General features: G+C 38.7%; 1 protein-coding gene across 1 annotated transcript in view; it reads right to left on the reverse strand.

Moving 5' to 3' along the window:
* Positions 1–17,922, reverse strand: part of LOC136430862 (uncharacterized) — a 77,343-nt gene that overhangs the window by 56,363 nt on the left and 3,058 nt on the right. Inside the window, exons 5-34 of the mRNA XM_066421913.1 lie at positions 17,463–17,598; positions 16,929–17,058; positions 15,980–16,158; positions 15,563–15,683; positions 14,963–15,087; positions 14,502–14,747; positions 14,026–14,173; positions 13,465–13,590; positions 12,794–12,914; positions 12,196–12,372; positions 11,637–11,764; positions 11,075–11,159; positions 10,340–10,531; positions 9,692–9,829; positions 9,046–9,171; positions 8,562–8,721; positions 7,930–8,152; positions 7,572–7,684; positions 6,900–7,004; positions 6,455–6,585; positions 5,875–6,036; positions 5,322–5,497; positions 4,283–4,373; positions 3,788–3,853; positions 3,103–3,315; positions 2,601–2,714; positions 1,925–2,056; positions 1,544–1,570; positions 630–739; positions 102–198 (exon numbers count right to left, since the gene is read on the reverse strand). Of these exons, the coding sequence (XP_066278010.1) occupies positions 102–198; positions 630–739; positions 1,544–1,570; positions 1,925–2,056; positions 2,601–2,714; positions 3,103–3,315; positions 3,788–3,853; positions 4,283–4,373; positions 5,322–5,497; positions 5,875–6,036; positions 6,455–6,585; positions 6,900–7,004; positions 7,572–7,684; positions 7,930–8,152; positions 8,562–8,721; positions 9,046–9,171; positions 9,692–9,829; positions 10,340–10,531; positions 11,075–11,159; positions 11,637–11,764; positions 12,196–12,372; positions 12,794–12,914; positions 13,465–13,590; positions 14,026–14,173; positions 14,502–14,747; positions 14,963–15,087; positions 15,563–15,683; positions 15,980–16,158; positions 16,929–17,058; positions 17,463–17,598 (4,098 nt within the window). The remainder of the gene's footprint in view (positions 1–101; positions 199–629; positions 740–1,543; positions 1,571–1,924; positions 2,057–2,600; positions 2,715–3,102; positions 3,316–3,787; positions 3,854–4,282; positions 4,374–5,321; positions 5,498–5,874; positions 6,037–6,454; positions 6,586–6,899; positions 7,005–7,571; positions 7,685–7,929; positions 8,153–8,561; positions 8,722–9,045; positions 9,172–9,691; positions 9,830–10,339; positions 10,532–11,074; positions 11,160–11,636; positions 11,765–12,195; positions 12,373–12,793; positions 12,915–13,464; positions 13,591–14,025; positions 14,174–14,501; positions 14,748–14,962; positions 15,088–15,562; positions 15,684–15,979; positions 16,159–16,928; positions 17,059–17,462; positions 17,599–17,922) is intronic.

The raw sequence follows: 17,922 nt of genomic DNA on the forward strand, positions 1-17,922 counted from the left end.
CCCAAGATTATTTCAGTATCAAGATAGATATGAATTCTGAACTGTCATATCAAAATTACATTCAAAGCAATCTGATCCAATATCCAACAACTTGTTCAGACCTGTTCAGTCCACTCCTCCTCAATAGTCCTCATCTTGATCTCAAGTTCAAGTTCAATGCTGGCAGCCTTACAGATTTCATGGATCTCATCATGATGCCTGAATAGAAACAGAGACAATACAGAAAAATCAAAATATATCAGAGCTGCCAACAAAGATGTAAATGTGCATAGAAAAGCAACCCAACACAAAAAAGTCACAAACACCTCAGCAACCAAAAACATAATTTTTACTGCAAAGAAATAAACTTGACATTGAATCAAAATCATAATTTTTTTCTGAAATCATAGTGATAGCTTCAAATCAAACCCAATACTAAACCACAGGCTCCACCGGCCTAGGGTGTCACCAAAATATTCTGTTCTTTTACATGTATGTTGGATAATAGTTGCAGCACATAAATACTAGAGAGTCATTCTTACTTACTACGTCGATGAAGGTTTGATATCCAGGTAATAAGATACATCAAATGACAGTTACTCAAGCAGCTGGATAAAATTTTAACTCTCATTTGGCATATCTGTACTTACTGTATGAGTCCAATGTCCAACAGATGGAACAGTTTGAAGGCCTGAGCCTCCAGTGGGAAGGAGCTGCCGGTCACAGACATGACCTGCAGCCAGTGGCGGTTACGGATTTCCTGGTGGTAACAGGGCAGAAATAATCTTAGAAGAGCAACTAAAGAAAGAACATTTACCGAATGCAACTTTTCATAGTCTTACAGAATGATGTGGATGCTTGTTCTCAATCATCAAATCAAGTTGTTGAAACATTCACATGATCATGAATCATTTTGTTTAAATATTACACTTGGAACTGAGGCTTGTATAATGTCTTCAGTGAAAGATGATTTTGTAATCATGATGTCATTTGATACATCTCTGTTTGCAATATCATTGTTGTCTTCATAAAAAGCTATCATTATGATAAGACATGTAGTTTGGGGTCCTGTTTGGTTTTTGTAGTGGAAAATAACTTTTTGCGAAGAATATAGTTCACTAACAGATATGTATCTACCATTTAATTCAAAATCAATGTATAATGTACACAATACACTTCATAATAATACTTCAGAATCTTAGAAATATAGAAGTGACAAAAGGGTGACAAAAGTAGGAAGTAATTTAGTGCATCCTCCAGACTTCTTTGCAGAGGCACAAAATTAATGATAATCAATAGCTATTAGTTAATGAATTGTAGTGATAGTTATGAATTGAAGCATAACCTATAGGTCATAGAGTTTAAGGGTTTTTTCACTGAAAGAAATCATACAGTCAAGTAAAATAGTTCTCATTTTGTGTAAGAAAAAAAGATATTTTGTAAAGATCTTAGTTCCACACTATGAAAAAAATCACAGGTTAGTAACCACTTCAAATAAGCATTTAATTTATCGGATTTTTTAAAGAGGAATTACAAGTGAAACCACCACCACACAACTACTTACTGGCACCAGAGTATCTTTGTATTGCCCCTAGAAAAGGGTAACCATGCGATACATGGAAAATCATTAGAAAGGAGGAATCACAGAATTACAACACCATTACACATGCAATCATGCAACTCATGCCACAAATGAATACGCAGGGAAGCAAAAAATAAGACGTGCTCATATTAATTACATTCAAAAGTGCAAATAGGATGTTAACATTCAACATTCAAATTCAACTGAACCCTTTTTTTTTCAAATTAGAACAAATTTTGACTTATTGACTTATGTGATGAAACGTACGACTCTAAAATAGTCCTGAACTCAACAAAAAACTGATGACTATAATGTAAGATACCCATCTCATCAATCCATAATTTTATAAATGATTGTACTGACCTTGGTAGCTAGCCTGTGTAAGAGTGGAAACACATCCAGGTAGATTTTGATGGAGTTCTTCATCTCCTGATACGCCTCCCAGTCCTTCAGTTTGTCTGGTAGTGCCAAACACTCCTCCCAATATTCCTCTACCTGTAGAAATAAAATCATAGGATTTTAGTCAAATAGAATACTTTTCTCCCTTCTCCTGTAATGCAGTGAGGTCCTAAATGTCAAGAAGGCAATATTGGCTCCACCCCTGAATCATTGCCAAAAAAATGCTGTCATAAGGGCTCCCTTGGAAATCAGTTACTTTCTTAACTGAAAGGACCACCCTAAAGATTAATTAATAAATGAATAAATAAATAAATAAAATGCACATGACAACAAAATAGATTGATCCCGTATTCTCTGACAAACCGTCGAAAAGTAAAATAAAAACATGAAAATATTTGACGGACATGCAGTTGAACCACTCTCATCAGCTGAACCACTAATACTAGTAACAGCCATGCCATCATTGAGATAGACAGTCAGGATTGGTCTATCATGTACCACATGCTAAGAGCTCGCTTGGAAATCAATTACTCAGTAAACTGAAGGGACCACCCTCAAGATTCATAAATAGATGAAACAGGAATCTTGCTCTTTGTGTATTCCTATCTTTTACACTTTTCTTTAAAAATCTATTCTGCACCTCCTTGTTGGCTTGTTCCAGGTCCACCTCTGCCCATAGTCGTTCCCTGAAGATGTTGTCAAAGGCTATAAACTTCTGGAACAGTCCATACAAGAGACCCAGTAGATCCAGCTCCTGTATACACAAGAAAATAATTTCCATGTAAAACAAAGAACAGCTCTATGTTACCATGGTTTTGTAGCTGAACAAACTTATTTTTAGCTATTAAAGGGTTTCTTTTTGATTACATATCGATTGTTGATTAAACATGTCATTCCTCCTTAGTTAAAAGTTAACTCTTCCATTCAAATCTTTCTCTGCATGCTTTATGGTGACTACACTAATTCATTGTTTTAAGAAATCAAATATTTAGGCAATGCTTTGGGCTTGCAATGAAAACATACATTATTGTGTGCAATATATTCATTAGATACCAGAACTTCCAAAACTTACGCCACTGTTAAAATTTTTGCCAATAACGAAGATCACCAAGACAAGGAATATAATTGAGTGTATTGCTGACCTCTCCTGTCTTGTCCAACTCTGGGAAAGGTTTGGGCACGATACCAAACAGGCGGGACACGGAGTCGAGTGTCCGGCGTTTGGCGTCGTACAGCGCAAACCTCTCCTGGAAGTCCCGCAGCCTCATCACAGCCTCCTCGGGGCGAACCCCAGGCACGGCCGGGCCCTGCGCGTCAAAACTGTTCCTGAACTGGATCACCTCAACCACAAAGTTCTGGGGAAGGAATGGAATTTCATAAGGGTTATTTGAATATTTCAAATTCTGAGCAAAACCAAGTCTATGCTGAGCCTGTATGATAAGCAAGCAGTCTATAGAGCATAATAAGTTCTGGGGAAAGGACGGAATTTCATAAGGGTTATTTGGATATTTCAAATTTTGAGGAAAAACCATATTAACAGACAACACTGGTAGTATAATTCCGAACTGACAGTCTGGTTGTGGAAAGCACTTATCTTTTTCATCTTGGTGGATTGACGAAATGAATTAATGTCTACCAGTATGAATTTCTTACAATTTCCTAGTTTTCCAGAATCAGACTGTCAATCCTAAATTATAGTCGTCTGTGTGCCTGTTCATTACAAAAGCAGTTAATCACCTGTCCATATAATTATACAGTTCAGCTATGATTGACAAAATAGCATAATCTCTAAACCTCATCAAAAGGGCCTCATTCAAGAAGACTTACCTTGACTTGTTTGTCCAGTTCCTGCTCAAATGCTCCCCTTTGTTCTTTCAGCAGCTTATACCGAACCTGAAAAGACAAGCTTACAATGTGAATCTTTATAAAGATTTGAAAAATTGAAGAATTGTGACATTATTTTTCCTTGAAATTTTTAATTTTCTAATTTACAAATTGAAGAACTATTTTTCTTGAAATCATCAATGTGGTTTTGTCCTTGGTGCTGAAACAAAAGCCTACCAACTGAGTACTGGAAACTCAATTTTGCAGTTTGAATCTTGTGCATTTTTTTCTTAAATCTATTCAGAATCTGAGTAAAAATGTAGTTTAAGTTTAAGTTGTTTTTTAAAGATAAAGATGTACTGTCTAAACTATATGGTTTCTTGAAGAAAAGACAGCAAGGTTAGTTAATTGTTAAAAAGTTCTTAAATGACATTGGAGTTCAATATCTACTACATCAAAGGGCACTGATTTGCTCTTAATGAGCTTTTAGGGTATTACCTGTTCAGACAGCTCGATCAGTTCCTGCCATTTCTCTCTCAACTGTTCCACCTCCTGTACCTCATTCCTGGGTAGCCTCAGCTTGTACTCTCTGGTAAGGAAACATCAGGGATCAAGGTAAGTCACCCAATGAAAGTCAATTACAAGCACTTATGTTCCTTTGTACACTGTTACAAACATATGTAAATAAAATGAATGCCTTGGGTAATTTTGTTTCTTCCTCTGGCAATATCTCAGAGGAAGAGCCAGTAATATCATTTAGTCAAAAACTGACTTTAACATCATGGTAGAGATCCATTTGCAGGTGCTGTTACCCTTTTGTTTGTATTGCATACAACTGGTTTTAAAGAGCATTTTTCAGATCTATACTTCAGTCATCGAAATCTTAAAATTGATTACACTGGTTGTAATCTTTCTCTGTATGTATCTGTATCTAGATAGCTGGCATGACCGCCCCTCAGCTTTGCAGGTATGCGGCACAGCAGCAGCAGGTTTTAAAACCATTTTTAAACATTTTTGAAATGGTCTTTCACCTGAGGTTCTCATACATGGTCTCTATGGGCAGGTAGATGTCGTCTATCTTGTTTGTTTGTTTGTTTGTTTCTTTGTTTGTTTTACCTGAGGTTCTCATACATGGTCTCTATGGGCAGGTAGATGTTGTCTATCTTGTTTGTTTGTTTGTTTGTTTGTTTGTTTGTTTTACCTGAGGTTCTCATACATGGTCTCTAGGGGCAGGTAGATGTCATCTATCTTGTTTGTTTATTTGTTTGTTTGTTTGTTTGTTTGTTTTACCTGAAGTTGTCATACATGGTCTCTATGGGCAGGTAGATGTCGTCTATCTTGTTTGTTTATTTGTTTGTTTGTTTGTTTGTTTTACCTGAGGTTGTCATACATGGTCTCTATGGGCAGGTAGATGTTGTCTATCTTGTTTGTTTGTTTGTTTGTTTGTTTTGCCTGAGGTTGTCATACATGGTCTCTATGGGCAGGTAGATGTCATCTATCTTGTTTGTTTGTTTGTTTGTTTGTTTGTTTGTTTTACCTGAGGTTGTCATACATGGTCTCTATGGGCAGGTAGATGTCATCTATCTTGTTCTCCATGTCCTGCAGCTCCTGCAGCAGGTTCAGGGCGGAGTTCAGCTGGTCAAGCGTCCTCACGTCCAGCGACAGGCGGTTCAGAACGTTGGACCGGTACAGGATGGCTGTGTCCAGCATTTTCTGGGGAAGGCACATAACATTTTTATTACAAGTGATTCATAAAATGAAGCAGGAACTGTGGTCAAAACAATTATCATCATTGAGCTTATGCAATATTAAAATTGTAAGTAATGTAACAGAATGTACACACACCACTGTATACAAATTGAATTTCAAATTCAAGTGAAAACATGTAGAATTGTGATGTACTGTAGATTCATTTAAGAAGGTTGAAAGAAAGAAGGTTGTTGTAGTGTTTTCAACTCTGCAGTACAGTAGGCATGAATCTAACTGTACCTCGAAAGCCAGTGTGCATAGCAGCCTCAATCTGTCAAAGTAACGTAAAACATACCAACAAAAATCTAGATTAGATTGTCATAATGGTAAGAAATATTCACCTTCGCGTCTTCATGCAGCACCTGGGCATACTTGGTCTTCCAGGCGATACTGAAGCCATGCAGGGCGTCTCTGATGGGACTGGTCAGCAGACAGATGGGGCCAACAGGCAGGACAAGGGGAATGTCCAAAACTTTCTGTTCAATGTCCAACAGCCTCTCAACCTGAAAAATTATGAAAGAATCATTACCAAGAAAAAGAACTACATCATTTCCTTTTGGTAGAATTTATAACGGCCGTCTTCTCTAAAATGTTACTTTGAATAGATGCATCAGAAGAGACAGTGATGTTTTCTGAAGGGGGTAAAATGTAACAGCCAAAAAGCCATATATGGAGGTTGGCTGTTCCTAAATATTGTCTGCCACCCATAAAATTCTTACGAATTTTGTCCATTAAAATCAAGATTATCAAGAATTTCACAGTTAACAAGAACTTAAAGGATCTTTAAAATTTGATTTGTACTAGCTAACACATTGTACAACATACATTCAATACTTTTGTATACAAAATTAGCCTTTTTTGAACTAAATTCATTTTTTCTTGATTACATTGTAAAACAGAAGTTAGATGTGAAAATCTTACCTCCCTCTTGATAGCCCTGGTTCCGGGGTCGGCTGAGATGAACTCATAGAACTGCGTATGCATGTCGTCCTTCCACAGGAAGTCGTACAGCTTGAAGTGGAAGATGTGGCGGTCCACCACTTTCTGCAGATCTGCGGGTAGACGTAAAAGTTGAAACGTCACAAAATACAATAATCAGAATGATGAAGTCAAAAATTAAATTTGAATGTTGCTGAGGCCTAAGAAAAAAGTTGTGTTTCTGATTACACTTCTAAAAAAGCTAGGGTCGGTAGGCAGGGATTCTCTTCTATTTTCTTTCTTTCGGACACACAGCAGTTTTTTCCTTCACCTGACAGAGTGTCTTTGGTGAACACTAGCTAATGTAGACAATTCAAGATTACAAATAACTTTAGCAACTCTTAAAGATACTTCAGCCCTGGAGCATCATCAAAAAAGGACTACCTACTCTCAATGACAGAGAAGAGCTGTTGCATGAGGTCGTTGAGGTACGGCTCTTCAGATATGGAGGCATGGAATGTCTCACTGCCTTCACTGGTCCACCAGTTTACACCTGCAGGGTTTAAGATGAAAGGTGTTAGGTCAGACATTATACATGTATTTCACGCACATTCAAAATATAGAGATTGTGGGCATAGTAATGTGGTCCCTTGGAATTGTACAATCATTTGCTTCTTTCAACAATTTTGTCTTTCATTAATTAAATATATTTTGATTAAATATATTTTGAAGAGAAAACTCACTGTGGTCCAAACTATTATTAACCATTAGCACACTGAAGTAGTTGTTTGGCACCCAATTCCTATTGGTTACAGAGTTAGGCAGCAGGGAGAAGGTTAGATACTGAAGCCAGTAAGATTCTTCATGAATGATTCTAAGAAGTAACTTGTGAATAATTCTTTAAAAAAAGGGTAAATAGTTGTCCTACATGAGGCCAAGTAAAAGCTTTTTGATGTTTAACAGTACAATAATGCTTCACCACAGCTTCTTTATTTAGCCAAGCACATTGTGTCAGACCCTTACTGTTATCAACAAGGGTGCTTGGCTCTTAACCATGCACAGGTTTGATGCCTGATGTTAAATTATCCAGAGAAAGTTGAACATTTGGCCTTATAATTACCATTAGAGATGTCCATAATGGCACTGGCCACTTGATTGACAGCGTCCTGTGCAACTGCCAGCGGTGGTTCAATCACTGTGTTGGGGATGTTGAACTTCACCACAACTTCAAACCTGTTGAAAAAAAGTCAAATTATAGATTTTAAATCAAATGGTTATAAACTTGACAGGAATTTTATTGCGTTGTCTCAAAAGAAACACAATCAAGTACATAGATTCATTATATAATTACATTTGAAGGGTATATGACTTTAGGTTGCTGAGAATGTTGGCACAAAAGACAATGAAATCACTGCCCCAACATTTCTTTTTTGCCAAGAAATACTAAGAATGTTAGAATAATGATGAGATTTTCTCACCGAAGAAAGGTGACCTCTTCTGCCTCTGGACTGGTCCATGACATGGACAGCCCGGACCGCGAGGAGACGCCCGTGCTGGCTCGGCTGGCCGCACTGCGCGGACTGCCCCGGGCCAGCGTCTGTTTCAGACAATCTCCCTCGCAGCCTGAAGCCTCCGCTAGCGCCGCCAGCGAGCGCGATGTGGCAGACAGGACAGCATCGTAAACCTTCCCACAGTAGTGCTCTGTGGATAAATAGTTATAATTTGATTGACAAAGAAATAAAGACCAATCCAACTATGTGCTTTTGCGTGTAATCCAAAAATGTATTAGCTGAAAGAGAACCTCTCAATATCATAGCTAAGTCTGTTAATATTGAAATTTGGCAACAGGACAGCATTGTAAAATTTCTGACAGTAATGCTCTGTGAATAAATGGTATTACTAAGAATGTGGTCAAACATAAAACAAGACAAACGAAAAATGATGCTTTTGTAAAGTTAAAGCTACAAAAAAAAAAAAAGAGTATCATTCTCTAAAATGCAAACAGTAACCGCCATTAACATTAATCCAGAACTTTTCTTCAGTAGTTTGTTCAAATGAAAAACATACTTTAATCAACTATGATATCGAAACTCTCACAACAATGGCTCACCCAGTAGTTCATTGACCACCAGATCTTCTGTCACTTCGCTGAGTGTTTGTAGCGTCATGGGCGTGTCTCGCTGACTGGGGGCCTTGCTGCCCCGCCGGGGATGATGGGAAGGTGCCGTGGACACACGTGACGCGACGGGAGACTGGGAAGGCGACCCAACCTGCAAAAAACGTGCAGAAAAGACAAGTTTTCCTTTTGGTAAATGTGATTTTAATGCAACTTCTTGATGTTACATTTGGAAACATATGATTCACAATCAAACATATCAAGAACAGATTGCCGAGTCCAGTGTAAATGTGACCAGGACAAAAAGTCATTAGAAACTCTACAAATCTACTATGAGTATCTAATAAAATGCATTTTTTTCATGTTTGCTTTCCAACAAAAAAATTGACATAATTTGTTCCACTAGTAGCAAGAAGACCCATGTCATCATAGATGTCTTTAATATCATTGATCATTTCACTGTTAAAAAGTATAATACCTTGTTGGACATGAGGAAGGACACAATCTCGAAGATGGCACTCTCCACTTCATTGACAAACTCTAGCAGCTCCTGTCCCTTCTCTTCTACACTCTGCAGCATGGCCTCTCCAAACTCACCAGGGGGCTAGGATATCCAAGAAATAATATCATGAGTGTTTTTTTTTCAAAAGAAATAAATCGTTAAAACATTGACTGACCAATTCAAGAGAGTACTTTTATTGCATTGTTATGTCAAACAACCAGCAAACTGGGACAAACTCTAAGTCTATAACAGGATGATGAAACAAACAAATTTTCCATTAACCGTGCAAGTGCATAGTCAAATGATAGTGCTCAGTTCTGATCAGCCTTGCCCAGCTTCCTGAGGACATTATGCAAATTTACCTGACACTTAAAGGAGGTTCAAACAATGTAAGTTTGGGCCAAGTCACATTCATCTTATGATATCTATATGACAAATGGAAGGCATTCTAAAGAACGCTGTGTCGTTCAAAAATTTCAGCTATTTTCTAGAGGAAAAGTTTGTCATGATGATAGATCCTTGTCAATGGCTGGTTCTGTCATGGCCTCAATGCGAACTTACCACAAAAAAAATTGTAGGACGAATGTGTCTGTGCTTGTTTGTTGAATTGAAGTAGACTTACCCAAGCCTTACTGAAGGCAAGCTCCATGTCAAACAGCACCATACTGCTGACAATGTCGACGGTGCCCTGAACCTTCTCATCTATGATGTTGATCACATGCTGGACAATGCTATCCAACCGAGCAATGGCTGAGTGAACCTAAATGGTACAAGAAATACAAAACACTTATTGTTTATATTGAAGAAACAATGAGGTACATACATGTACATGTTGTAACAATGCTGAGGAATGCCTTTTTATTTTCAATGACATTAAATCCTGTGGAACCTTTAACCTTCGGCTAGCTTTCATTTCAATCTGGCAGAAAAAAATTAACTATGTACGAAATACATCATCTCTAACACACATAGGTTGTGTCTTGAACTAGCAAAATATCAAATAGCTTGCTTTCCAAAGTTTCAATATTCTATGGCTACCCAGTGAATGGCAATGGCTGTCTTTTCTGAGATTTCACATCAAATGTTAAAACAATAGCCATATATTCAGCACCTAGGACATGTCAATGTCAATGTGCGTGATGTATTGATTTGTTTCCTTTACAAATATGCATACTTTCTTAAAGCTTGTACATTTGGAATGCAAAATCTATCCTTTTTGTATGAAATGGGCCTAAATTACTTAGCTCTTTCTTGTTATTTGACTACTCACAGTGTGTAGGAATGCGTCGATGTTCATACTGTTCCAGGTGAGAGTGGTGAGTCCGGGCTGGAAGTAGTGCAGAGTGGCCTCAGTGTGGACCAGGAACAGCTGTTTCATGGGGGCAGGGATCTTACCACACACATCCCTGTACTCCTGCAGACACTGCTCAAGGTGCATCTTGTAGCTCTTGAACCGATGTTCCTAGTTTAAAAAAGATTAGATGGACAAAAGATTGAACTTCGTGGACATATTTGTGCGTAAATTGGCAAGAAAACAAAACAAGCCCTTCTAAATCTGAGTTACAGCACATGGTATGATGCCAATTTTCCTTTTTTTTCCAAATCTACTGCAAATTTATTTATTTTCTGGGGGACTTTGCCTTGTAGCAGAAGTGTTTGAATTTTGGGATTGAAGCAATTGTGTAGTGCAGTAGAAATATAAAACACATTTTTGCTGTGTTATGATTTTATAGTAAGAGGTCACAAAATTGTGAAAATGAAATTAATGGGAACATATCAACATTTACAGTATGCAAATCAATGAGTCAAGTCACAGTTCCTAGTGCACAGATGCAATCCAGATGTCATGGTGGTCTCATGTCAAAGTTTAAGGCACCTGGTCATTCTTTGTCTAAGCCATGTCTAAGCAGTCTTTACCTTAGACCACAATGCATCACATTGCACATGAACACTAAGGTCTATGAACTGGCTTATTGCTGTGCGACATAGAGAAGGATAACTTTACCTGTGCAACAATATCCTGCACAGACTCAGGCATGGGGATGCCCAGCCGTACCATCCACCTGGACTCCTGGATCAGCTGGAGGATTCTGGAGACAGAGAAGGTACAATTATCTGAGACTCAAAATACATTTTCTACCTTTTTTTTCAGCTTTCATTTGATATTGATATCCTTGAACGAGCTGAAAGTAGGCAAAAAGAATTCTAAGCGATTCAGAAACGTAAGAAAACTATACACTTTTTTAAAATTGTTTTTTATAGTGTGGTATGCATGAGGCCTATACATTTGGTTTCTTTTTTACGAGGCTTGTGACTGTGGCTACCCCAGTCCTGTTGAGAGTTCAAAGTCAAGCTCTTCTAACATCAGCAGCTAGTTGATAAGTTATTAAGACGTCACAAGTGCAAAAAGATCATCAAGTGTCTATAGCTGATGAAAACGAAGAGATTCGGTCAAAAATTCCGGTGAGTGAAATTTTTGAGTTGAAGAACAGTTCATTTCTCATTATGTAATCTACCAACTGAGATGAAGTTTCATGCTAATTGTTAGGATTGTAGTGCTAACTAACCGTTCGTCAGCGTTAACCACGATCTCCCCAGTCTGTAGGTGGTGCACCAGTAGCATGGCCTTTAGTCCATTCCTAGCGCCATCAATGTAGGCTTTCCACTGCTGCAGCCACAGTGTCTCAAATGTCACCTGAAAACATTGGGGATTTTAGCAAGGGCACTCCTAGCAGGTCACAAAGGAACTGCAGATTGAAGCGGTAGGTTTTTCTGAAAGCTAAAGGTACTGACAAAAATGGTAGCAAGCTGAATAGGTTGATGCATTGAGCTAAAAATTAAAGTCAACAAGTTTCAAAACTTGAAAAGCTCAAGTCTTCATTTCAAACTTTTAGCCAATCTTCATTCATTAAACTAGGAATTACATATTATGCTGTAGATCTATTCAATAAAGTGGGTGGTGCCAAAGTTTTGTGGCATGATAAAAAAAGATAGCTTGCTGTATCTTTGAGTTTATAGATACTTGGCAACACAATAAAAAAGCAAGTGCTCATTTGTGGATGTGATTCAACCACAGAAGAAATTTTAAAAAACTCTACAGTATGAAAGAGTAGGTGAATGACTGACCAGTGTGGTTGCAATCCTGTTGTACAGTTTGACCACTCTCTGGAAGTCCTTGAGATGCGTGATGGCCTTGGTGTCGCGGAACACTTTCATGGGATCCTCAATTGTCGTCAGTAACTTCCTACACCAGAAAATAGACCCCGCTACAGGGGGAGCATTTCTGGGAATGGGGGGCTCATCCTGGTAAAAAGAATTGATAGAAAATCATAATAAATTCAACAGAAAATTATACTAAATTCAGTTCTGTAAGACTGCATCTTTAAATTTCTTTGGCTCTTGACATCTCAAGACAGTCAACAGCTTCAGTCAGTCTCACAGCTTCAGCCAGGTACCAGTAACTCTGTGTAGTCCTTGGCAGTGCCTCTCATGGCAAATGAACCCTATAGATTGCATATTTTCTACAACATAAGGTAAAACTATTTTGAGAAATAGAGCACTTGATTTGAAAGCTTCCTATAGCGATGTTTTAAAAGATGTTGTACAAGACCTTGCAATCTTAAAGTACCCATACTTTTTTTTATTTCATTTGCCTTTTCTTTGTTCTTAAAAAAGAATTGAAGTTATGAAACTCCATAATAGATGAGCAGAGTTGACCCCTGACCTTTTCTCGTTCGTACTTCTGCTGAACGTTCTCGAGGTCCCCCTCGTACTGCTGGAAAGTCTCCACATACTTCTCCGCTATGGTGGCTCTGATGCCCTGCCGGGCCCCCACTGGCACAAACCTGCAAAACAATGATAGAAAACATAAACAATATGATTAGGTGAAGTCAATGTTTGCTTAGTTATCATTAGGATGAGCTACTTTAAGAGAAATTGCCATTGATCATACTAAAAATGCATGTACTGTGGTTGTCAGTATCAATTCAAAAAAGCAACGCAGTCAATCTAAAATGTTCTGAAGTGTTAAATGTGCCTAAAGCCAGTCTGAGACTCTTAATTAAGCTTTCCAGGTATTTCATGCTTCAAATCATTATGTCTTACAATACCTAATTTGCATTTTATAATACATAATTTCGATTACTTAAGATCTTAAAATGACATTGTTTCCTTCAAGTATTCAGTTACCACTGTTTCAACCAAGAAGTTATGAACTTTCCCCTCCTAGTGTAAAATTACATTGAACAGTAAGCACTGTAAGTCCCAATGAAAATAAATTGAATTCACAGTATCTGAATAGAGAAGGGACGTAACCATGCAGTATGCTAGTGCATAAACACACAGGACAACACATTGATAAGATCTCAGCACAAGCTTGCAAAATATGTGCCCCACCTCTGTAAGATGTTGATGCATTCGTTAGTCTTCATCTTCCTCTGGAAGGTGGCCTGCAGGTACGCACACATCATGGAGTCCAGCAGCTGGGCGGTCTCCTGGAACTGCTGGTGGGCCTCCTCAAACCTAAACACAAGAAAATTACAGTAAGAAATGCAGTCAAGTTCAGTTCACTTTTCAGAATAATGGTAAACATTATATAGCAGAGAAATAGCTTATGTGCCGTCCTCACTCTGCTTTGTCCCCAAAACACTGTTATTGTAAGTAACCTCCACAAGTAACATGAGTCTGTCAGGTTACATAAATCCGCCACATTGTAAAACACTAGGTCTGAGAGATCTCTCCGGGTATGCACAGTTTAGAAATACAGGTCTGGAGTGCATTATAATGGCAGACATTGGGTTGAAGATCTGTTTGGATGTATTTTTTGAGGAAGGCGGAATTATGTTAGTAGATGTTAGTTCTTTTTTGCTTGTCTATCTGTCTGTCTGTCTGTCTGCCTGTCCGTTTGTGTATGCCTTTGGTGGTCAAGTCATGACCTGCATCAACTGTTAACCTCACCTGTCCTTGTCTTTGCCCTCCACATCCAGCAGAACGCCCGTGTTGACCACCTGAGCGAAGTTATCGGTCATCTGCTCCAGGTACATCTGTATGATGTGGGAGATACTGGGTCCATCCTCCTCCCCCTCATGTCGGGCATACAGACGGGCTGAAGGGAAAGGTCATAGTTGAGTTATACACACTACTGATGTCCATTTCTGTCCGATTCTGATCCCAAAAGAAGTTAATGGTGGACAGTGGATAAGACTAGATGTAAATGCTAGGGTCTGTGACAAATGACTTGGAAAGCTTGAATCATGAATAAATATCATAACATATTTTCTGAAAAATTGGCTGAAGACAATTATATGGCACCAATGGTTGAAGGAGCTGGTTGCTCTAGCTATCAGCTTTATTTTATGGCTGTGAAAATCATTAACAATGTGTTCATAGACAGAACTATTCAAGAATATTTTTCTGTATAGAGCTTTGCTTACCCAGATGGTGAGCAGCTTGTTTAGACACTGCTCTAGACTGTGTGTTCAGTTCATGGATCTCATCGGCTGCGTTGAAAGACATGGCCTCGCTAGCCTCGTGACCGTGTCCGGGGGAGTCCACGTGATTCAGCGCCATGCGGGATCCAGGCATGCTCATTGGTTCTTCTTCCTCCAACACAGGCATCATCCCGTGGGCACTAGGCACCATGAGGGTCTTCATGGGGGATGGAGGGTTCTCAGGGGGTCCTGGGATGCAAGGATATGGAATTCATGAGGTTTCAACAATTGAACCATTACCATTATTTGCATAAAGAAACTGTGTTGTGACAATACATGTTAATGATTGTAGTCTTTTATGAAGAACTCAAAGTGAATATCTTTAATGGATGAAAAGCTATTTCTTTTTAATTAATGTAACAATAAAACTTTGTTTTGCACATTTGTCACAAGCAAAGACTTACCAATGGAGTCTGGAGGGGGTTTTGCTACTGATATAGCATCTGCATTGCTGTCTCTGTCATCCTCATCTTCCCCTATCAGATCCTCTCTTCTTGGGCGTGGCAGACCACGACATTTCTCCTTCAGGCTGAAGATGGAAAAGCAAAATTCTTATAAAATGACAAATAAATATGAAGAACCAACAGAAGCTTTTTCCTTCCTGTCTATTAGTGAGTTGTAAAAAGATGCAGGCACATCATGTTCACGATATAAGCAACCACAATACAAGTATATCATTGCAGCATTATTCTTGCTATCTCATGAATAATGATTGTCTTAGTAAACACACTGTCTACGACATTCTTCTTTGCACTAAACTGCACTATACAATGTATTTCTTCTCAACAAACCATTTCCAAATCTGTACAAATTTTTACCAGGAAATTACTGCATTAAAAATTTATGGTGTAGCAGCAACAAAGTTGTAGCATGCAGGAATATACCCTGTGCTAAAATGTACCTGGGTACATTCTGGCCAGGGGTATACATGTACATGTAGATGCATATCTGCCTGCTACACTGGTACATGTCATACAAATATAAGACAGAAACCACTGCCAGACCTGTGGAACTGTTTGAGTGTGTCGATGACCTCCAGAAACTGCCTGAGCCTCTGACAGAAGGTGTCCAGGTGCTGCAGGATGGTGTCTTCATCAGTAAAGGCGATCCCGTGGGGACCCTCATCTAAACACAATGAAAAAAAACATTATTATGAAAGTGTTTTGTTGTTCCATTTGGTGTACGCAGAAATGTTCGCGATGGTTTTATGTTCGCAGTTTTCGCGGTAAGCTCTTTGCCACGAACCTAAAACCACTGCTGATTTTTTTTGTTCTCTTACCCCCTTGTCTACGAGTATTGTCTGAAACGTGAACTTAAAACCACTGCCAACACTTCGTTTTCTCCCTACCACGCAAACTTTAATGCATTTACAGTAGTTCATGCAGCAACTGTTGAACATATTTGGACATATGTACCATTACCGGAGCTTGAGGTGACCGACGGGGCCTTCTTGGAGGACACGCTGGGCTGCAGGGTGGACATGCGGCTACGGGACGGACCCCCGATGGAGCGGCGGCCGACCTGCGAGTGGGACCGGTGAGAGTGCAGCGAACTCATGGATGGAAAATGCGACAAGGCGTGGGTTCCTCCCAGGCCATCTCTGTATCAGGAACAAACAAACAGCATCTTAATTAACATACGTATATACAGTGACAATGTCATGTCCAACATTAATTTGTCCAGAAAACAAAAGAAGGTTTCACACCAGCGTTGAATGGTGGGATACATTTTGCACAATACATGTACATTTACTTTTAACTCAAAATAGGGTAAAATCTTTTCCAAGCATTTCCACTGAAGCCATCTCTGTATCAAGAACAAACAAGTATGTATCATACAGTGAAAAATCTATGTCCAGTCCCAGTTTGTAGAGAAAACATAGCTTACAAAAATAAGATAAACAAGGTTTCACACCAAAGTTTATGATGGGCTTCATTTGGTGAAAATGACCCCATTGTGACACATTCGGTATTACAATAACTTAAACGGATACTATTGTAAGAATCAAAAAATGTAATTCATCTATTCAGGATTCTTTCGTGGCTTTTTTATAGATTGATCGGATACATTTTGCACAAAACATTTACTTTTACATGTAGCTCAAAATATGCCAAAATCTTTTCAATCATTTTGAAGCAGTTTACTGGTTACTGTACTGTAAAATTATGAAATATTTGCAGCAGTGAATTCCTGTTGAACTTTTTTGGAGTTTCTGGAGTGGGCTCTCACTTTTATATTCATCACACTGTTAATCAAGACATAATATGCCCTGTCTTGCAGTACACTACTACAGCTGTTTTGACCACAAATACCTCCTTTCTGTTCGTACCATGAATTTAAGCCACCATGACTTAAATCAGTAAACCGTACCTGATGCTTCTGAGTGAGTCCTTGTAGTGAGAGTACAGGGTCAGACACACGTTCAGTCTCTCACACAGCTTCTCATCATCTGGTACCACCAGTCCCTGGTCTTTGGCACCTTTCTTCTTCTTTGCACCTCCTAAAAAACATCAGACAACAAGAATGTAGAGACCATACTTTAGATCCGTATGTCATTTCCAACTTTATTTCATCTGAATAATGAATGATCATTAAAATAGCAAACAAGTATCCTATATTCCTATTACACCACTTCTGCCTTACTTTTTGCCGCCCTCTAGAATATTCAAATAACTGTTGATTACATTGTATTCTAGAAAACTAGATTTCAAATGAATCCGCAATTCAGCCAATAGGCAGCAAATGATTTATTTGTACATGTATTTGCATCTTGAATAAACAATTCATCATCATAATAAATGCGGATTCACACCAAGAGAAACAAACACTCTGAAGACAAGAATGTCTGTTTTCACGGAAATAAAAAGTAAATGACAATCAAAATTTGCATACAAGAGCCCTTACCATGTGGTGAGGCACTGCGGCCGGGTCCAGTCTCCACCTCTGTGTGTACTTTCTCCCACAGCAGGTCGTCCTGCTCGTGTGGCTGGGCCTCCGCGCGGATGTAGTCCTTACACACCTGCACCAGCTGGTTCGTCACCTGGAGGAAAAATTCAAACATAAGGCTGAATGTCTTTTGTTTATTTTGTTTGCTTTATTCAGATCTCCACTAGTGTTACTGTAAACAATTTTCTCTATTTCCAATTTTCTCAATTAGTGTCAAGCAGATTCAGATATACACTGAATGCAGATTGCCTAAACGAAATGCAGATGATGATTACATTTCTCATTTCAAAATGTGATGAACTAAGTAAGACATCTCTTCACAGACATGAACCTTACTGAAGTGAAGGAAATCCAGTCCCTGATGGAAGATAGGGTGAAGTGGAGAGCACTTTCATTTTTTCAAGCTTGATTCGAGTGG

Source organism: Branchiostoma lanceolatum, chromosome 1 (genome assembly GCF_035083965.1).
Source record: "Branchiostoma lanceolatum isolate klBraLanc5 chromosome 1, klBraLanc5.hap2, whole genome shotgun sequence".
Classification (NCBI taxonomy): domain Eukaryota; kingdom Metazoa; phylum Chordata; class Leptocardii; order Amphioxiformes; family Branchiostomatidae; genus Branchiostoma; species Branchiostoma lanceolatum.